This window comes from Mesoplodon densirostris, chromosome 11, assembly GCF_025265405.1.
Source record: "Mesoplodon densirostris isolate mMesDen1 chromosome 11, mMesDen1 primary haplotype, whole genome shotgun sequence".
NCBI lineage: Eukaryota > Metazoa > Chordata > Mammalia > Artiodactyla > Ziphiidae > Mesoplodon > Mesoplodon densirostris.
This window is the reverse complement of record NC_082671.1, coordinates 92,080,153-92,103,328: the sequence shown is the minus strand read 5'-3', so window position 1 is coordinate 92,103,328 and position 23,176 is coordinate 92,080,153. Positions and strand designations below refer to the sequence as shown.

Genomic DNA, 23,176 nt, shown 5'->3' with positions numbered 1-23,176 from the left:
GTATGACCTGACTTCACCATATAGATAAATAAAAATTGAGAGCCAAAGGGCAGTGATTTACCAATACCTGTTAATGGCAGAGTGGAAGCTCCTGACAATTTTTCCTAACATCCATCCCACTATGTCAAACTGCCTTCTTGAAAAATATATTTCTCAGTTAAATTAGAATAGGTAGGGAATGGCTAAAAGCCCCATACTGGAATTACATTTTGAAACCAGAACCTAGCTTCAGAAAAACATTAAGACATATCCATGAATTCTGAGTGGATTTTTCTATTAATTTAAAACTTCATTTGAATTAGAATACCAAAATATGCCACAAAGTTTCTCCAAAGTACTTTAATTCTTACTAAAAGCAGATATTTCATTGTGAACATACTTTATCATACATTGTCATTTTTCACATAGTTAATCCTTTTCAAAGAGAATAGGGTACTTGTTCTATTAAAGTATTGAAAAAAATAACTTGTTTCTGACTCATTGGAAAGTGGCTGTGGGGTAAGCACATCAGATTATAATACAAAATCAAGCAATGCTTTGATATCACAGGGCAGGCACCGTTTATCAGTACCAGTTTCTCTATAGATTTGGGTTCTACCACAGAGGTACAAAGCTTAATTATACTTTACACTAAAGTATAATTTAGAATCTGCAGACTTCTGAAACCATTTTAAAAGACAATTTTGAAACATTACAAAAGAGAACTATCAGATACATGGCACCAACTTAAAAGGTGATTTCACAGTTCAAGACGTCAGTTGTGAGTTTTCCATGATTTATAAAGGATGTTCAGAACACATATTGGATAAAATAAAGCAAAGACTATTTTAATCTCCAAGTAGATATGACAGTTCATTCCCAAGCAACTACCAACCAAAGTAATGTTCAGCGTTTTTCTATTGTTCGTGTATTTTACTGAATTTTAGTGTTTTAAAAATTGGTAATCCACACAACTCTCAATGAACCAATACATTTAATTAGGCAGAATACAGCTCCCCTCACCTACCATGCCAGATTTCATAACTTGCTGAATTTATTTATTTAACCCTATCAATTAGGATCATGTCCTTGTGTGTTAAAACCCAGCTACCAGCTTTGAGAACAGAAGTACATCTATTATACTCTAAAGCTCATTAAGCAGCATTTTTACATACTTACAAAAACTGAAACCATTGCTGAAACTATTAGATTGAGAAGTATCAATCTTCTCAATCGACACATGACCTACACACATACTCATGTTAATCTATGTCTATTTTCTTCAAAACAATCAATATCACACACTGAGACAGGTCCTTTCAGCCATTAAATTGATCTCTGGTTTTATTATATATAATCGGTTGTACCATGGGATGTTTGAGGGACTGAATAAATTAATGCAGCTTCCCAAAGCATCTGGGTTGTATCTTAGAGACATGACTAGTGTTTGAGGAACCACAGCACTTTAGAGGACGGATCGTAGAAATCATCTGAGCCCTTTGGTATAAGAAAGAGCAAAGGCCACTTACTAGAGTTGTATTTGAATTATTAGCTTTGAACATCAGCTAAAATCCAACTCTACTAGAAATTCATGGACTTTTGAAAACAAAGGAAAGAGAGCAGTGTTTCATGCCCTTCTCTATCACTGCATTGAAAACAGTCATGTGACGGTGATAGACACGGCAATGATGTTATCACAAGGATCAAGTTAGAATGGAAAGCTTTGGATTCCTTTATGTATACGTTTGTGATATATTAAAAGAATCTTCATCAAAATAAACCAAAAGAAATCATTCTTTGACCTTAGTCAGATGTTCCTTTGAAATAAAAAAAAAAAAATGGCAAGGGAAATTCACTTAATGTCTTACAAGTTCTGGTTTAAAAATGCAATGTCCATCTTGGGAATTCCTGCCAAGTTCACTCAATATGACAAAAACGCTGTCGCATATTTTAATAGCAAACTGACATGCGTAACTATATAAAGCTTTCTTTATATTTTTAATTCATAAACCTTAATGAATACAGAGTGCCTGATTTTAAATAAATGGATCCTTTAAACAGATAATGGTGATTATACTATAAATAACTAAAGTTTCCTGATCCCCTGCATTCTTGTAAAAGCCAAGTCACCTAGTTTTCAACACCCATATTAGCATGTGAGTGTGGTATCTAACCATAGATACTAAATATCATAATTTATATTTACTCTCTCCCACAGCAGAAATTAAAAATGCGGCCTCCATACATTCAGTGATTTCACCTAAGTCCCTTTACATAACTCTGTAATAGTTTTAGAATATAAACATTTTGTAATATAATTTGCAAGCACAATTTGTACAGGCCATAGTGGTCAAGGGCAAAGGCTGACTTCACCAGGGGTGCCAGATGCCCTCCTGGGCAGACTGTTCTGCTGGGCAGTGTCCACAGCTTCTTCATGTGATGACTCTTTCGGAGTCTCTCCTCTGCAAAGGCATCGCTGTTGTAATTCAGTACTGGCTCCCCTGCATGACTAGAGTCAGACAACCATGTCCATTTGTCTAGTGGGATACGGGTGAGCACACTCTGTGTCAGAAAGAGACCAAGCTCAGACCCACATCATTCATTGATCAGTAGCTCTAAGGCTGACCTGCCCCTACCCCCACCCTCTTTTCCCACTGCTTTCTAAATGAACAGTGGCTGATGCTACTGAGTTTTTGTTTTTTGAATTTTTTCTAGATCCCTTTGATAAAAATGATGACCCCCCCCCCCACTATCCAGGCTGAAATCTACTTGCAGAGACCAAGATAACTATGAACTGCAGGTTGTAACTGTAAAATAAAGCTATGTGGTTTTTCAACAATTAGACGTTTCTGGAGGCATGCAAAATGGTACGTGCAGTCTGGGACACGTGCTTTCTCTCCCAACATCAGCTGCAAGTTCTAATTGAGACCACAGATCCCCCAGGTCCTTAAAATAGAGTCCTGCTCGGTGCAAGTTCTTCTTTACAGATGATTAATTCAGCACCAGTTTCACAGTAAAACACTTTGTTCCAATTTCTGAATCATCCACATAGTCATGGGTAGCAAGAACAGATAAAGATGCGGTCTGTCACTCCAGACAGAATAGAAATTTTTTTAAAGCTGCTTCATTTATGAAGCAAACATGAACTGTTACCCGCCTAGAGAAGAGAAGAAAAAAGAGAGATGATAGCATATCTGCTTTCTGCCTTCTTTTCATTCTCAGTAGCTGAATGCATATGACTACGGAATGAGTAATAGATTTACAATGTATGCTTCACTTACACAGCCTAAAATAACTTGACAAATGTTTCCTAGATGCAGTGATCAGTCACTTGCTGATCTCCCCAGTAACATTTTACACAATCTGAAATGATCTTACTGTTTACTGAGCGTCTCTTCCCATTAGAATGTAAGCCCCATGAGGAACATAGAGCTTTTGTTTATCTTTTTCACTGCTGTACTCCAACACCTAGAACAGTGCCTGGTACAAAATAGATACGGGTGTCCCCTGCTTTTCAAAGTTCCCTTTATACCACTTTGCTTTTACAAAAGACCTACTTCAGTATACCTGTTTTCGACAAATGGAGGAAATCCAAAGAGGATTTTTGCTTTTATGAAAAAAGGCAAAAAGAGACCGTGGCATTCAGGGTTTGTTCTGCAGTGAGCCTACAGAGGCAGCGTGCACCGCCAGCAGTGAGAGTGGCACCGCCAAGTTCCTTCCCCGGAACTACACTTAGCCTCTCAGCATACAGCCACCATAGCTCTGAATTGTGTCTGTGAGCATCTGTGCTTTACATCGATTTATTTTATGCGTCCCATTAGCAAGATGTATCCTAAGGTGATTGCTTCTTTGCTTTAAGCCATTTTGGTTTAAGACAGGTTTCATTGGAATGCTCTACTTTTGCATAGCGCTGGAGGAGGCCACTTGTACTCAATAAGTATTTCTGGAACATAGAGTGATGAATGAATACCCTGTGGCTTTCACAGCCCCAAACACACCACAGATTATCTCCAATTCTGATACGAGGGTTATCAATCTATGTAGCCTTGAATTTCTCTAACAAGGCTGCGAAGAGCTTGTAAACAGGTGGTGAGGGGAGAGGGTCTGAAGAACAGTGGCGGTGTTCAGAGTGGAGAAGTGGAGACTGATGGAGTGGCATGAAAGAGATATCTGGGACAGGTGGAGAGGCTGATCAGAGGCCACCCACAAATGACAGCCTCCTAGCCACAGATCAGTGCCAGTATCTTGACTGCCTAGCTAGGTTCTAGCAATCCCTTCTCCCAACTGAGGAAATAGCAGCAGTAAGATCTCCTTCAGTAGTGTCAGCCAAAAAAACAGAAAGACAGAAATCCTGGCACCACATCCTGACAAAGCCTCTGGGGAAGTTCATTTGGCCTCAGCACAGCTTACTGTACTTGCTGAAGCATGAAAGCCAGACTCTGTTTTAGCTTTTCAGTGCTGGTGTTAAACCACTGAGCTTTGGACTCAGCTTTCAGATTTTTCAACTTTCAAGTGAAGTATTTGTACTGCCTTGTCTTTTTTTTTTTTTTTTAATTATAGGCATCATTTGCATGCTATCTTCAATCACAACCCCTAAATAAATGTGTATTTTGCATTTAGTTTCTTCCCTACTCTTTTCCTATTTTGTCCTTATTTATCAATCCGAGAACCAGAGATCACTGGTTTTAAAATGTTTGGGATCATTACATAGGCTATATATAAAACTTTATAGTATGAGTGATAAGAAGCACAGTGTTTTCTTCCCAGTAATATGCTAAATGTATATTATATGCTAAATGTATATTCGTATATATACAAAACGTATGCAATCGTTAAATGTAATATATTGAAAATGTAAATATATAAAATGCAATAATATACTAAAAACCGTATTACATGACAATTTACCAAACAGAGAACTCTAAAAAATAGAAAACCTGTATTTAGGAAAGCAGAATTAAATACTGAAGGAAAAATTAACAGGCATTAAGAGCAAATTTCAGAAATGCAAATTACCTAGCAGATATTTTAAAAATAAAACTTTGTTAGAAAAGCAGAAAGAAATCACAAAAAAGCAAATATATATATATATATATATATATATATATTTTTTTTTTTTTTTTTTTGGAAAAAGCTACAAATAACTTGAAACTCTAAACGTAAGCACAGAGAAGCAAGATGGGAAATCTATTCTGATTATGTCTTTGGATCATCTAGCGAAGAAAACAAACTTAAAAACCAACAAGTGGTTTCCCATAGAACGAAACTACCATTTTTATAATAATACCGTGGATTCTGGCAACAACCTCATGAAATAAATAGGGTGAGTATTATTATCCTCCCCCATTACATTTGAAGAAGCAGGGGTTAAAAGACAACTGACTCATCCAGGAACCTACATCTAGTTAAGGTGCAGATTAGACCCAAGTCTAATCCCTTCTAATCCTCTGCATCACAATGTATCTAGAGAGAGTAAGCTCCAAACCAAAACCTTCAAAGTTCTAGAAATTCTTAGGAAATATGTGGTAAAGAGTCAAAGATCTGGCCATTGGTAACCAACCATTATTGAGTCCTGTGCAATAAATATCCCAGCATAACTTGCCCTCATCCCTATTCCAATTCTAGGATCGACTTTCTTCTGTCTTAGATCTACTGTAAACTTCCAGGTTGTGTTTCTTTTGTGAATCTCTCCACCAACCTAATTACAATAAGAGTTACTTTCTAGGGATTTCCCTGGTGGCCCAGGGGTTAAGAATCCGCCTGCCAATGCAGGGGACATGGTTTCGAGCCCTAGTCTGGGAAGACCCCACATGCCGTGGAGCAACTAAGCCCGTGTGCCACAACTACTGAGCCTGTGCTCTAGAGCCCACGAGCCACAACTACTGAGGCTGCATGCCACAACTACTGAAGCCCACATGCCTAGAGCCCGTGCTCTGCAACAAGAGAAGCCACCGCAATGAGAAGCCCGTGCACCACAACGAAGACCCAACACAGCCAAAAAAAAAAAAAAAATTACTTTCTACACTTAGCATGCTGGCATAAGTCCCTAAACACAGCCATCTCAGTATCTACAAACTCATGCTATTTACCGTCAACCAAACTGGGCCTTCTCCATGATTACACGGTCCTTCTCCCAAGGTCCCAATTAAAATTCTTTGTGGATGACTTCCCAATCCCCAATCTATTATTTCCAGCCCTTACTGCACTCTGAATTTCCAGTGAAGCATATTTGGCCACTGGTTAATAATTACTAACGGCTCCTTCTCCCATTTTTTTCTATTGGCACTGCCATCTGGTTAGTCCCATAGGCTCCAAATCATCCCTGATTACTGTCTGTGATGTCAAGCCTCACATCCCATCAGGAACTAGGACTTATTCTTTTATTGCAGTGACTCCAAAATGGCCTATGCTTTCCTATTTCCATGGCTGTGACCCTAGTTCAGGTTGTCATTCTCTCACATCTGTTTTGAAGATTGGCCTCCTAAGTGGACTTCTTGACTCCAGGTCACCACTCCCGTCCATCTGGCCACGCCAACGTCTGATTACTTTCCTAAACTTCTGCTTTGATTGTATTACTCACGTCTTTTCTAAACCCTCCAACAACTCCTTATATTACTCAATAGAGTGTAAGCCCTGTACTTGGAATTCAGACCCTGTTTCAAACGGATGCCCATCCTTTCTCAACATTTTAACCCTTTATGTGTACTTCTACTGGAGTCCAGCTGTACAAACTCTTGAATACAGGCTGTACTTTCGGCTCCCTGATTTAACTTATGCCATTTGCAGTATCTGGATTTACCCCTTCCCTATTGCCAGTAAAATTTTAGCAATCATCCAAGATCCAGTTCCATACAAATGTCACCTCCATCACCCATACAATAAAGTCTTTCTCCGAGTGATTTCTCTCCCCTGTTAAATAAGACAATTGTATATGGGTGGTACAATTCTATGGGATGCCACCTGTACCATTCATTATCTAGAGCTATGTTCAGGGCACATCCTGTACAACCATATGCAGTGGCTTTGCCTTTGACTCCTTATTGCATTTCTTTGTCAGCTCCTTTTGTTGTTTTTTAACCAAAAGCTCCTTTAGTCTGTTTTAAAATAGGTTATTATGCATACGTCTTATCTCCTTTTGTAGGCCATAAGCAATTTGAGGACAGAACTGGGTTATATTAAGCTTTGCATCCAACAATGCACGTACTAGAGCTTGTTGGTGTCACATCTGTGGTTAGAATGAAGAGTAAAATAGGGCTATGATCTACTCTATTTCTTTCTCTTAAACTGTGCTACACGCAACCCAATAAATGAAAAATTCTCCTGGGATGCCACATACGTATACTTGTCATCAGCTAGTTGACTAAATACATTTTTAACTTTTTGCAGAGGTAATTTCACGTTTGATGTCAAATAAACAGAGCTTTTGTATATTTTCTCTTAGAGGCAACTTCTTTTGTTTCTGGTTCATTATCTACATTCCTTCCTTGTATTTAAAATATCAAATCCTCCTCTTCATTTTCCAATTATAGGTTGGAGAACTATTCCATATGTTTTCTATCCTAGTGTTCCAATATTTGTCCTGGTTTAATTTGTTTTAGTTCGTGAAACTTCTATTTCAGGGAGAAATCCTTGCCACAAACCTGAGTCATTCCTTATATTTTCCCCTTTTTTTTGTTAAGCAAGAAAATGACTATAATCCAAATTATATCCAATTTTTAAAATATATAATTACAACTCCACATTTCATTTCTATCTTGGTACTTTTTACTACTGTTCTTCTTATTTCTTGGCATATTTCCTCTCCTACCATGTCATAGTCTGTTCTCCCAAGCCTTTCCCTCCATCACATCTCTTTCCCCAAATTATACTCAAATTTCCTTGGCAGGTTTTGCCAAACCTCTGTTGGTACAAGGAACAGGCTTTCTCTATACAGTGGGTACTCAATAAATGGTTACAAATGATACATATATATTTTGACTTCGGGGTTTGCAGATTCATGATAATGAACTGCTTCTCTTTTCTTCCTTTTATCTATCTTGCCCTCAGTATTTGAATTCTTATTTACTTCTACCTACACACATCTATTTTTGTTTTTACTCCATGAATTTTATTCTCACGTTACTGCAATTCTCTGAGCTATTCATCCATCTCTCCATTCATTTATTCAACAGATACATTCATCACTTGCATGTGCAAAGTGTAAGCTATATAGTTTAATGGGATTCCAAAATGAAATTCAGAAACCAATCCTGTCCTCTAAGAGCTTATGGTTTAGAAGAGGACACAAAACGTCTATGTAAGTGGCTGTAAGTAATGTCTATGTAAGTAATGGTAACTAATACCATATTAATACTGTATGAAATGTAATACAAAATATAATTAGAGGGCCATAAAAGAGAGATTACTTTCATTTGGGAAGTTAGCTTTTTGGAGGTGGTGGTTCTGAGCTGAGCCTTGAGAGAGCCTTGCAGAGATGGTGAGAAGTAAGGTCACCTATTTTACACCAGCTCCTCAATGATATGTGAAGAGTTTATTTCTAAACAATTTGGGGCTTCTTTAACCTGTCTAATTTCATTTGTTTAATTATATGAGTAATATTTCAGATTTTAAGAAAAATAATTTAGCCATTTCCCATATGACTATATTCCCCCTTGCTGTACATACTTTGCTGTCCTACTGACCAAAATCAGCAAATTAAACACACACATACACATACAAGATAAAAATAAACCTTACTGCACTTTTTAAAAGATTGTTTTAAAACATCTTATTTTATTGCAGTAAGAACACCTAACACAAGACCTACCCTCTGAACACAGTTTTAAATACACAATGTAGCTTTTTTTAACTCTAAGCATTATGTTGTATAGCAGGTGTCTATAACGTATTCGTCTTGCAAAACAAAAAGAACCTTAAAAATAAAGGCCACTTCAGCAGAGCTATCTTCCTTACCACTTGGTAAGATTTTCATTTAGGGTTTATTTATTCACTCAGTCACTTCAACAGACATTTATTGAGCTCCTACAGTGCTTAGGCAACAAGTGAGGTACTTGTGAGTAGATATAGCAAGGACCAGACAGACTCACTTCCTGTCCTGGTATATTCCCTGACTAGTATGTGTAAGTTGCTTGACTATAGCTGCTTTAAAATGCCATCTTTCTTTCTCCTAGACAAGTGCCCTGGGCTTTTCCATCATAATCCATTTCCCAAATGTCACAGGACAAATGCCACAATTAAACACCACATCACCTACGTGCCAAAACAGGATTCCAGTGATGCCATCCAAAAGCAAACCACAGAGAACATTATTTGAGCCTTTCAGGTTCAATTAACCATTTAATGTGTAGTTGGTGGATGTCTGGCTTAAGGGAAGTGAAACAGCAGATGGGGAAAAAACAGTAGGTTTGTACTGGGATTGGAGTCAAATATGTTTCTTGGAATAACAATGATTTCAGCTTGGGGAATATTGCACCTGAAAATAAAAAGGGTCAAGTGAAGGGTTTATTCCTTTACAGTGTTTGACAGGAAACATCAGCCTAGAGAGAGCTAGGATGGGAGCAGAAGAAAGAGAGGGTGCTATTCGTGCTCCAGACATGGTGATCAAGGGCATGATTCAAGGCAAAAATGATGTCTGGGTAATAGCAGGGTTAAAGTGTTAGAGGCATATGCGACATAATTACTATTATTATAGGATGTTATTTTGGGCTGTTGAAAAATGATGTTTGATAAAAGTGAGTTCCTGGAGGAGACAAGAGGCTCTGTGACCCAGTTTCCCTGGGGAAGTTTCAATCTAGAGAGAAATCTCTGAATCTGGGACAGAAGGGAAAGCTGGAAGGACAGTGACCTGTAAGGAAGAGGTGAAGCTCACCAGAGACCATGTCTATAATAATCGGGTGAGTAAATGATCCTCTAACCACGAGGGAGTGCAGGGGAAGAACTGAAGATTTAGGAAAATGAAAGAACACTACACACCACTGTAATAAATGGGGGTTCGTGAGCAGAAGAGAATTAACAGTGAGTTGGCGGAAGTACAAATGGGAAGAGCATGCATGATGTTGGATCAAGTGAGCGCCACGCAGGGTGCTCCCTGCACCGCGTCTGCAGCTTGGGCGTTGAGAAAGTAGACAGGAGAGGAGAGAGGAGGTATAAACACCAGCGCCCTCTGGTCATGTTGTCCTAGTCTCCCTTCTCCCCAGGCCCTTCACAGACCCACACAATCACAACAGGTTATCTGTCCCCGGTTTATAGTCAGTGTGTTCTGGGCTCTGGACTGTGATGAGGCACGAGTATTACCAGTCATGTGGCAGGTGGCACTTTACCTTGACAATGTCCCTCTCCTACTGTATGGGATTTTGACCTTTTCTACTTTTCCTTAAAATAGCAGGGCAATGTTTTTGATTTTCGCTTGTTTCAGCATTTAACAAATGAGATACTTTCCCTATCGTGTTACAGTAATCACACCTAATTGAAATTGGTTTTATTTATTCTTCCTCTATTAATAATATTTTATTTTAGTCCTACTTTGCCCCTTGTCTAATTTATGTTCTGGCCTCAAAAATAGGAAACACTCAGAAATTCCCTGGTGGCCCAGTGGTTAGGACTCCATGCTTTCATTGAAGGCATAGGTTCAACCCCTGGTTGGGGAACTAAGATCCCCCAAGTCCCAGTGGCACAGCCAAAAAAGAAAAAAAAGTAGAAAACACTCAACTGTTAATGCTTTGTATATCTCCCATACAAGATGAATCCACTAAACTGGAATAATATTGCTTGTCTTTCAAAACTTGAGAATGCACAATTCAATTATGTAACAGCTTCAGCTAACATACTGACCCCAGCTTGATAGAAGACTTAATAAATTTTGGTGTCTAGGATGCTGTATAGTTCTTGGTTATATCTTTTCGCTTGAATTCTTAAAACTTACCAATGTACGAAAGTAACAGTGTTGATACAAGCCACAATTACACTTCTTGAAACTCTCTCTCTTTTTCTTGCAACATACTGAAAAAGAATAAGAAACATGCTTATTTGCATTTAGACAGAGATTCTGAAGTAACCATGATCTGGGCATTGTAAAGGGCAGTTTTTATTTTTCTGTAAATACAGTAGCAAAAGATTGCAAAATTGAGTGGGAAGCTTACCTTCATACTATTACTATAGGGAAGAGGGAAGACTTCATCTGCTTCCACATAGTCTCCCCAAGTAGTTAAAAACTTCTCTACGCATATGCAGATACACATACGGAAAATGCTTATATGCACTTAATTTGTGAATATGTACACGTGCAGCATGATAGAAGAGAAAATAACATGCCAAATGAAAACTATAACTGAATGTAAAATCAAAGCATTGGTCCTGGAGCAGTATGGGATAGGGTAGAAAAGTGATCAGCGCCAGCCACCTTAAGTGGCAAGGTCTCACAAAACAGTTTTTGTATTTGGCTTTGAAGAAAATACTGAGTCGGTTGAGAAAAATTAAGGGCTCTGAAAGCCAGAGTGAGGTCAAATATATGAATATGCAAGAGAAAAATCACTGGAAGTATCTTGACTTGGAAGTGATATTAAGAATGGGGTTTACAGGGCTTCCCTGGTGGCGCAGTGGTTGAGAGTCCGCCTGCTGATGCAGGGGACACGGGTTCGTGCCCTGGTCTGGGAGGATCCCACATGCCACGGAGCGGCTGGGCCCGTGAGCCATGGCCGCTGAGCCTGCACGTCTGGAGCCTGTGCTCCGCAACGGGAGAGGCCACAACAGTGAGAGGCCCGCGTACTGCAAAAAAGAAGGGGGTTTACAGAAGAATGAGACAAAGGTGGAGTTTAGAAAGGCCGAGGAAAAGAAAGATTCTGTGGTAGCAACTCAGTCAAGACATAATAAAGATATGGATGAAGATAATGACTACTGCCAAAGAAAGAGCTAAGCATGTCTTGGCTATAGTGTGGAAAAGAGGAGAATAAGCAAACGTGCGTCCCGAGCTCCATGACCAGGAACGTGAGCAAGATTCTGCTGTTTATAGAAGTAAAGAGAGCAGAGATGATACCGTAAGAAGGGTTATGAAGACAATTATATGAAGGTATTTCCCAAGTAAATGGAGATGTAGGATTGAAGAGACAATGAGAGATCAGAAATGTGGATAAAACTTGGAAGACATCAGTTGGCAGCTGCCATCATGAGAGTGAAACACTTCTTAAAGATGTTATGAGCACACGCACGGTAGGTGAAGTGGCAAGGCCAAGCTTACTTATGCACACATTTAGTAAAACAAAATACCTTATCTCATTATCCTCTTCATTAATCTGTATATTTTCAACTGCCCTTGTAAGATTTGGTTGTTTCTTCTGGGAAAAGAACAGTGATATATACATATATTGTAAAAATATCAATATATCATGTACTATTTAAGAGGTAAACAGTCTCCACCTCTATGTTTTCATCAGCATGCAGCATATAAAAATACTTTTGCAATAAGAAATTATGAAAAATGCACGGTTTTATCAACTCAGCATTTTTAGGATGTTGAAAGAATAATAAAGAAACTGAAAGATTTAAATAGTAATCAAAAAGACATTTCAAAAAGCTGAGTTGCAAGCATTTCGCACATTTAAAAATTTTAGACAGGCTTCAAGACAGAGAAGAAAAGAGTAGAAATACAGAATAGCAGATCATACAAATGGCTGGTTTTAATCAAATCATCATATGATTTTTCAGCATATTTCTTCCTTTTTATATTTAGTTCAGGCTAATAAAACCAGTTTGCATTTTCTTATGTATGCATTCTCAGCTAGAGGGGTGGTCTTCAAAGCATAATGAGGAACGGGGGAACCTTTCTAAGATGCACGATCTGTGGAGGTTATGAATTAAATCATATCCCATCTTATTGTTTTCTTGGTAGGATCCTTTCTTAGAAAAGGGCAGTTTGTTAGCTAATCATTGATGTAATATAGTATGAACAAATAAATATATAAAGTTCAGAAATTTTGTGATCAAAGGGAAAAAAAAAAAAAGAATAGCAACACTTACCTTCCAGTATAAGGCTCCAAAAGCAAACCCAATTACAAGAGAAAAGAATGCTGGCAATGCTATGGCTGTCCATTGTAGGCTGGAGTCTTCAATGGGATTTGAGGCCTTCCCTGTAATTTAAACAGTACAGTGGTGAACACAGTATATCCATGCCAGAGGTTTTGCTCTTATCCTGTGGTTGTTCCCAACTGTTTCCGAAATGTACTCTCGACCTATCTGTTTAAAATATTTAAAACGCTGATTTTCCTGCTTGCAATACAAGTCCATGTAGTCTCCAAAAGATACAAGTTGAAAGAAGAAAGAAACCCCACAGACAGAGGGCTATTTGACTTGGTTAATACAGACCCATATGGAACACAGATGACATATACCTGCAAATGATTTATATCATCAAGCAAATCCATCTTCCATGCCTTTATCTTCTAATATCTTCTCACTTTCTCACACTTCACATCTTGCCAAGAAATTTTAAAGAAGACATTTTGCAGCCTGGATCAAGGTCTGGATGCATGCATTAGGCTGTGTTTGGCCTGCCTCAAATATTAAGTTAATACCCGTACACTGTGGTTAGAGTACTTTTAGGGACCTCAAGTTTAGAATTATGGTGTCTCCTCATCACATCTTCAGCTGACATTTATTGGATGCCAGGTAGGGCCCAGAACTGTACCATGGAGTAAAGGTTTGAATTTTCAGACTTCCTGTGTTCGAAAGTCTGAGACTACTGAACATGAAAGAATGGCTGGAAGTACCAGTGTCCCCTTAAGCTGACTCTAAATATGTAATTTAGTGAGAGAGAAGACACACACGAGTTTAACTTGGGACACCTCCCTTCACCCTGCTTTGCTCTTCCGTGAGAAGCAGAATGATTCAGGAATTAAACAACACATCTCCCCCAAGTGTCTCTTACTCCCAACACAAAACTTAACATTTTGACAGATTTTTCTGTCTATCTCCTTACAAGGAACAGCTTAGTTGTTTGAAAACATTGACACATATGTGTCAACTTATAAGAGCTAAACTTTCAGTTTTCTTTTGAAGATGTAATACAGTTAGAAATTGTACACTTTCAACAATCATATGATCAAAATGTAAGCCAATCCAAGGGAAAGTGACTGTTTTGGGCTATGATATTTTGTAATGATACTTGGGTACTGTGTCAGCCTATAGTCACCTATTTAACATATAAAGTACCTAAAGTACATAATATAAAAGAACCAAACCACTGTATGTGTATCAGCATTTAAGATGGAAAAATAAACTCACAGATTTAACCAAAGAGGCAAGAAACAAATGTTATCTATAGCTCTCAAAACAGTAAGTCTGTGTGTGTGTGCTGGGGTGGAGAATGTGGGGGGGATGTAGTGAGTCATGGGTGTCCCTTATACTAAGGGACATTGGGTAAAGTGGAATCTTCCATTCACGTAACCATGAATTACTTCCTTAAGACTAGAGTGACAGGGCTTCCCTGGTGGCGCAGTGGTTGAAAGTCCGCCTGCCGATGCAGGGGATATGGGTTCGTGCCCCGGTCTGGGAGGATCCCACATGCCGCGGAGCGGCTGGGCCTGTGAGCCATGGCCGCTGAGCCTGCGCGTCCGGAGCCTGTGCTCTGCAACGGGAGAGGCCACAACAGTGAGAGGCCCGCATACCGAAAAAAAGAAAAAGAAAAGACTAGAGTGACAGCTCTTTTGGCCCACCTCACATCCTATAGCCCCATGGGAAATATGTTTTAGGCATCTTAAATTAAAGCTCAACATGAATTCTATCACCAAATTGAGCCTTAGTTATAAAATGGGATTTGGTATAACTGAAGTAATACTGTTATTCCAATAATATAGCTATTTTAAGGGTTATATAAGATTATGTGTACTTGTCAGGGATTTTACTACCATTTATTAGGTGTTTTCTATGACAAAATGGATTTGGAGTTAACACGCAATTCCGACGATTTTAGAAATGCTTATATCATTATCTGTAAATAATTTGGCTGTTTGTGTTTATATTCCAGTGACATGTTTGAATTCTCCTTGATGGCCAACCCACGATGGCCCACACTGTCTATTGGGATTGCTGGCATGTGATTATGATTTGGCCAGGTGACATACATAGACATATACAGAGAGAACAAAGAAAGCTATTAATATTTTGTCCCCAGCTCCAATGGAAAACTAATGAGCTAAGATGGTGCTATGGAGAACTCCATTACCTATGTTTGGGCAGCCAGATGCCCCAGAATCAAGGCAGCTAAAACCCTGCTCTTCATGTTCTATCCAAAAGCCAAATCTTGAATTGCATCGATCAGACCAGAGGAAAGACCACACCCACCAGCAATAAGCAAAAGGAGCTTACTACAGAGTGAGGTGTTCTGGGATCCCCACTCAAAATCTTTCTCAGGTAGGAGGACAGCCCCTGAGGGAGGTGTTTCTTTAGAGGCTAAAGAAAGCTCACCTCCCTCTACCAGAGCACTGTGACTTTTTAACCACTTTAAACTTCCACCCCTAGGACTATGGCCCTGAACAAAGTTCTGGAATCTGACTAACACACAGCAGCAGTCCTCCGGCAGGAGAGAGGGAGGGAGAAGGGAGGGGGTCAGACCCACAGGAACTGAGCCTCCCTCCCACAGAGGTGTCACCTTGCTTTCCTTATTTCTCTTGTTAATGCAATTGCAAAATTTCTCTTGTTTCCTTATTTCTCTTCACAGCCAGGCCTTGGGTTCTCTTCAGTGATCCTGCCATTTCTCTTCCAGGGAGAGAAAAATGGATGTTATCAGAAAAGGCCTGCTTACGCCTCCAGGGCATGACTCCCAGTACTTACTACTGCGGCCAGCAGCCAGGGATCAATGGGATCTGAATTATGTGCCTCAAGGCCCATATGAAGGGTATTAGGGCCAAAGCTTTTCTTTTATGAAAAGATCGCCCCAGAAAGTGTATGGGGTGGTGGAGCTCATCTGGACAGGATTTGAGTAATCCCAAATTCCTGGGTTGTTTTCATGTTAATTGTATCTCATTATTATCAAAGCTGTCCACAGTTCAAAATTTGTGGGAACTGATTTGTGTGGTTTGACTAATAACATCAGACATCTGTACAAACACAGAACACAAAAAACTGTGCAACAATTTTGCTGAACTCCTTTGTAGAGTGAGTCTGCTTATGGGGACCATGTCTATGAACATGGCTCTCTCCTTGGTCCTTAAAAAGTACGCAACTCAGTATTCTCCCTTGATTCAGATTCAAAGCTCACCACAGGCTTGCCGGCACTTCAAAGCTCATCACTGACCCAGCCTCGGTGCTAGATCTCATTGTTCTAATAATTAATGATGAACATATACTATACATCAAGCCCGGCTCCAAGTATACATGTGCTAACTAATTTAAAACTCACAGAAAACCTGTGAAGGAGAGATTATCAACCTCCATTTGATTGAGGAGTCCAGAGAGATTAACACAGTTGCCCAAGGTCACATAGCTAGCCAAGGTCTAGAGCTGGGATATAAACCCAGGCAGTCTGACTCAAGACAGTCTAGAAGATGAGTAAGTTAATGCCAAAGTAAGGATTTTCTTCCCTATCATTTAAATATACTCTCTGTAAGGATCTCAATCATTTTAAAAACATCCTTTTAGCTTGGTACAAAGGATATTACTGTAACTTTGAAAACACAGTTCCCTTTGGATAACTTATACACTTTTACATTATCCCATGATTTTCCCTTATAAGCTACAGAGAGGGCACTTAACACCTCTGAATTCCTCCTCCATATGCACTGGTCCTCTGGCCAGCCTGGCCACATTTGGGGTCTGTCTTATCCCTGAAAACTAGCATGCTTTCTTCAAATTTCCCTGACCCTACTCCTGAAAAAGTCTTACCTCCTTTATGCTACAACTAAAAGCTTTTACATACTTCTAGTATACACATTATATTATAATATAAATAATATATATTATAAAATACTATGACTATTTTTATTTGTGTCTGTTTCTCCTATGTGAACGTACACTACATAAGAGCTAGTCTTGTGCATGGGTATCTAAGTGCCATATTCATTCATGAGTGACAACACCTGGCCAAAAACTGATTATGCAAGACCCATATTTTTTACAAAAAGGAAGAAAAAAGAAAACAAAAAAGAAGACTGGTCATTCATGTTGCAATTTAAAAAGTACCTATAAACTCAGAGGTACAGGACCAAATAGGTGTTTTATATTCAGTTTGTCTTTTAAAGCAAGTAGAAAATATTTTTTCTTCCAACCATGATTATAGCAGATTAGCCTTCCCAACTTAAATAATTATTATACTAAACAAATTATACGAGGCAGCTATTTTCAGACATCAGCCAAAAGGCAGTCCAAGAGTGTAATCCCCGAGAAAGGAAAAAACACACGTGGTAAGGCTCACGATTGTCCTGATTTTCTGGCTGGGAGGCACCTTCAGACTTAGTAGTCTCACTGAGGGAATTAGAGAATGAAGTTCAGGGTTGCTGCCCTAGCTGGAGTTTGTGAGGCAGGGTTACTTGTGGGAAAGAAGCTGTGCAGAACAGGAGCGGTAGAAGTCTCTGGAGGAGTCTCGTTAAGTCATTGGTTGACTAATAAGCTGTACAGACACAGGGAAAGACTTCACAAAACCTGGCAATAAACAATGCCCAGGAAGCTATGACTTTAACAGAGACCCTAGCAGTCAATTCAGAGACAAAGGAGTTCTGACAAGCAAGAATGGAGAGATTTTCCAGGTACTCAAGAAACATCTCAGAAACTCCATACCTTAGAAATACAGCTACTCTCTTGCCTCCCTCTAAGAAAGCTTAAAAACATGACTGGGAAGGAAAATAAAGCTGATCTGCTAGGAATTGAACTGCCTACCAGAAAAAAACTCAAAAGTCTCTGAAGGAATGCTACAAAATCCAGATATTCAACAACATAATATCCATAATATCCAGCATATGTTCAAAAATTACTAGCCATCTAAAGAGAAATGTGACCCATAATCAGGGAGAAAAAAAATCAGTTAATAGAAACCAAGCTGGGATGACCTACATGTTGAAATTAGGAGACAAGAACTTTAGAGCAGCTGTTATAACTATATCCAAGGGCCAAAGAACAAAATATTGTTATAATGAATATGCAGGTGAAAAATCCCAGCAGAAAAGTGTAAAATATAAAAAGAATCAAATGGAAATTCTAGAATACAAAGTACAAACTTAGAAATGAAAAGATACACTGGAATCAAACCTGCAGACTGTATACCACCAAGAGTGAACCCTATGTAAACTATGGATTTTGGGTGATTATGATGTGTCCATGTAGATTCATCGACTGTAACAACTGGACCACTCTAGTGGAGGATGTTGATAATGGAGGAGGCTATGGGTGTGTGGTGGTAGAGGGTATGTAAGAAAATCTCTGCACCTTCCCCTCAATTTTGCTGTGAACCTTAAACTGCTCTAAAACAGTAAGGTCTTAATTAAAAAAAAACTTTAATGGCAAAATGAAAATTTACTGGAAGAAAAATTTAGCAGATTAGAGATGCCAGAAAAGCCGGGGAACTTGAAAACAGATAGGTTGAAATTATTCACTTTGAAGACTAGAGGGAAGAGAGGTTGGAAAAAAAAACTGAACAAAACCTCCATGATCTGTGAGACTGATATTATCAAATTGCCTAACATATGTGCGATTGGTACATGTGTGATTATACATGTGTGTGATTCCTCTCAAAAGGAGCTGAGAATGAAGAAAAAAATGTTTGGAAAAATTATGGCCAAATTTCCCCAAAATTTGAGGAAAATAAGCTTGCTTGACAAGCAACAAGAAAACCACTCCTAGGTGCATCTTTTTTAAACTCCTAAACAGAAAAAAATTTTGAAAGGCAGAGGGGAAAAATGATCCAGTACATACAAGGAAAAACATCAAAGAAATGCTGCCTGCCTTTTTGTCAGAAACAACAGAAGCACGAAGACAATGGAGTGACATCTTTAAAGGACTCAGAAAAAAAAATTCTTTTAACCCAGAACTCCATGTCTAGTAAAAATTACCTGTAATACTGAAGACAAAGACATTTTTCAATTAAAAGAAAAAAAAATTGTTTTGGTGGCAACAGATCTGCACTACAAGAAATGCTAAAGGAAGCTCTTCAGCCAGAAAGGAATTAACACTAGACAGAAATTTGGATTTACAAGAGGGAATGAGGAGTAACAAGAAATAATAAATATGTGGGTAAATACAAAAGATTTTTTTCCCTTCTTTTACTTCTTTAAAAGACATATGATGGTTTAAAGTAATAATTTTAAGACTGCATTGTGGGGCTTATAACCTATGTAGATATATATGTCAACACAGCACAAAAGATGGTTGTGGGCAAGTAGAACTATCCTGCTTCAAGGTTCTTCTATTGTTTCTGGATGTGCTACAACATTAACTCTAAGTAGAATGTTACAAGTGAAGGTGTATGTAGTAATTCCTAAAGCAACCACAAAATGACGTCAAGAGGTGCTGTTGAAAAGCCAACAGAGTAATTAAAATAGAACACTAAAAAAAAAAAAAAAAAAAAAAGAACACAAAAGAGGTCTGTAAAGGAGGAACAGAGTATCAATAAACAAATGGGGCCAATAACAAAACGGTAGACCCACATCCAACCATACCAATAACTGTACTAAATACAAATAGATGAAACACTGTAATTAAAAGTAAAGTACTAGATAAAATAGCAAGGCCCAACTACATCCTGTCTACACGAGATGTACTTTTAAAATAAAGACAATATGTTGAAAATGAAAGGAAGAAAAACGATATACATGAAAACAGTAACCAGAAGAAAGGCTGGCTCTACTAATGTCCGACAAAATCCACTTCAAGACAAGAGCTCTACCAGAGTTAATATGGGATATTGCAATAATATATAAAGGTCAATTAATCAGGGAAGACATAACAATAATAAATGTATAAGCACCTAATAGTAGACCTGCAAAACAGAAGAAGCAAAAAACTCAGAACCAAAAGGAGAAATAACCAAATCCACAACCAAAAGGAAAGATTTTTAATGTCCCCCTCTCAGTAGGTAATAAAAAATTAGACAAAAAACTTAATAAGGATATAGAATATCTAAACAACACTATCAACTACTTGGATTAAATTTGAGAATACTACACCCAAAACTTGAATAATACTCATAAAATGTCTCAATAAATTTCAAAAGATTACAGTGTATGTTCTCTGACAACAGTGGAGTTAATAATAAGATATCTAGAAAAAAACACATATGTTTAGACAACAACCCACTTTTATATTACCCATGAATCAAAGAAGAAATCACAAGGAGAATTAAAAGAAGTATCTTAAAGGTATGATAATGGAAACACAACATATCAGAATGTGTAGAATATAGCTAAAACTGCTTTTAATGAAATTTATACCTTTAAGTGCTTATATTAGAAAAGAAGAATGGTTTAGAGTCAATGATCTACTTTTTCTACCTCAAGAACTTAAGAAGTTAGAACAAATTGAGCAAATTAAACCCAAAGTAGAAGTAGGGAAATAATAAAGATAAGATTAGAAATCAATGAAATACAAACAGAATTTAAGAAGACAAAATTTCTTCTTTGGAAAGATTAATAAAATTCATAGTTAGTAGGAAAGACCTTAACTGACTAACATACAAAGTGTCTCTTCAAATTTTAGATCTTAGAAGGTTTAGTTCTGTAAATATTGTATATTATATAATATTTTCAATGAGGTCTGGGTAGTACCCTATAATCAAACACATTAATATTTCCTAGTGAAATGCATAGATATTCACCTTTAGAAAGATAAATATTATAAATAGCCTCATCACAATTCAGGTCAGGTTTTGTTGGCAAAAATTCCAAAACAAATTGGATTTTAGAGCTTTTTCTTTTAATTTCTGAATTGTAGCATTGCTATTGTGGATTTGTATTAAATTGATTACTCCTTTTTACAGATAGGTCTTTGATGTCCTTGAACATATGAGAGTGCCCCATTACTAAGTCTTAAGGGATGACTTTCTTAGCTAAGATCAAAGGATGAATTTTTTCCTCCTACAGTTGCCATGAGGCTAGAGGATCAGGATATTTAGTAAATCCAATGACCTTTATAGTGACCTTTGCCTACATTTGAAAGAAAGACATTAGACTTCCAGGTAACTGGGTTCTTCTTCACCACCGAGGACAGAAATCTCAGAGAAAGAATATTCTCCCCCAACATGTAATTTTCTAGTAAAATAACAAAAATCATCAAATTTCCAAACACACAATAGTAAATAGTGATATACACAACAAAACAGAAAATATCCCTGGAATTTTATAAAACCAGCACTTGTATTTTCCATTTTAAAAGTCCATTTTTGTCAGGCAAATTCCATGTGAAATATATTTTAAGTCAACAATGAAAAAAGTGCATAAATCATACATCTAAAAGTAATTTTATGCCTTATTTAACATAATCTTAGCAGAAAATTTATTGCCCCGATTCAACATTATCTCTAGCTATAGGGAAATCCAATTGCACAAACCTAATATTTAATTCTCAGGAAGATCATAACAGGAAGAATAGCAACAGAACAGCGTTAATAGTAATGATTGTAAACATTTCCTTTAAAGCCCATGCAATCCTCCTACAGATGCTGATTGGAGCCATGCATGCAGTAAATCAGATACATGTACTTACTATTACTGCTGCTGCTGTCATTCCTAAGGGAACTGGCTGCAACAGGGGGTAACATTAATGGTTTTGTGACACTGACTCTGGAATCTAAATAGAAAGCAATAATGTGTCAGTGTTGCATGGTGATTTACATAAATTACAGAGTCCTCAAAAGGTGAAGTGCAATATCAGAGTCCTTTCCAGGTCTGCTTCCCAAATCTAGATTATTCAGATTTGAGAAGGGGACATTAAGAAGCCTGGAGGTGAAGAATAATATAATTGTACATGACTAGCAAATATCAGATACAAATATGACTATCTCATATACTGTTTACTCATGCACAATAAGTGTTGTTTTGGCTTGAACACCAACAAATCTACAACTGTTTGTTTCTTTCATGCCACTGATATTTGCTTTTATATTAGACATACACACATCTTTCCCTAGCTACACATATATTTGAGTCAAAGGTAGATTCTTACCTATACATATGAGATTCAAACTTGCTTTTTATACTTGTATTAGAAATGCTTATATGTCTTACCTTTTTCAGGACTTGATGTTGAAGACATCACACATTCACTAGTTTTAGAAGCTACCATCTTCAAGTCCTTGAAGGCATCAATGGATTTATTAAAAATTCCAAAGAATTTTTCAGGAGTAAACAGCCTAGGTTCTGGGCTTTTCGATGATTTTTTTACATTCTAGAAGAAGAAAAAAAATAGGATTATATTTTTCAAATAGTCTATAGATTTAACTGATGTCAAGGTAATAGACTATAAATGTGTCCTTGAAAGATTCAAGTGAAACGGACACTTTTAGACAACTGTTTTAACACATATAATTCAAATTGGTACTGCAGGGTAAATGATCCCATCCAGGTCAGTCTGGGGCTCAACTCTGGATAAAAGGAAGAGGGTGGTGGTGAGGGTGAGAAAGGTGAATACAACATCATAACAATGAAATAATCCTAACAACAAATTACAGACACTTTTCTTTAGAGATGCTCATTAAAATTATTACTCCTCATTAAAAAAAAATACCCCTCCATTAATACATGCTCCAAATAGCCAATAATTTAAAAGTCTGATGATAATAAGTACTGGCGAGGACATGGAGCCGAGGGGTCTCTTATAAATCACTGGAATGCCATACATTGGCACATTTGATATTATCTAGTAAAGTTGGACGTGTGCCCATCCTGTGACCCAGAAACTCCACTTCTAGGTAAATACTCTGAGGAAGGTCTTGCACAACTGCACCAAGAGGCATATAAGAAAGTTATTCCCAGCAGTGTTTATAAACCCTTACACTGATAAACAGGAGAGTGGTTTAATAAACAGTGGTATATTGAACCAATGGAATGCTCTATCAACAGTTTAAAAAAAGAAAAAAAACTACAGCTTTATGCATCAGTGTGGACATATCTTATAAACATAACACAGAGTGAAAGAAGCAAGTCTCAAAAGAATAAAAAGAGTATGATTTTCTATAAAATCCTCCAAACAAGTCAAAGCTCTATTTTAGGAATTCATAAGCACA

At 37.7% G+C, this 23,176-nt stretch overlaps 1 protein-coding gene across 3 annotated transcripts in view; it reads right to left on the bottom strand.

Annotated features, from left to right (window-relative positions):
* Positions 1–811: 811 nt before the first annotated feature.
* The window catches only part of KITLG (KIT ligand), a 90,354-nt gene continuing 67,989 nt past the window's right edge, over positions 812–23,176 (bottom strand). For 2 of the 3 annotated variants that reach the window (XM_060112089.1, XM_060112092.1), the window contains 6 exons: positions 22,179–22,338; positions 21,658–21,741; positions 12,991–13,100; positions 12,241–12,308; positions 10,901–10,977; positions 812–3,136 (listed from right to left, as the gene is read on the bottom strand). In XM_060112089.1, coding sequence (XP_059968072.1) covers positions 10,938–10,977; positions 12,241–12,308; positions 12,991–13,100; positions 21,658–21,741; positions 22,179–22,338 — 462 coding nt within the window. In that variant the 3' untranslated portion in view covers positions 812–3,136; positions 10,901–10,937. The remainder of the gene's footprint in view (positions 3,137–10,900; positions 10,978–12,240; positions 12,309–12,990; positions 13,101–21,657; positions 21,742–22,178; positions 22,339–23,176) is intronic. The other variant, XM_060112090.1, reaches the window with a different exon arrangement.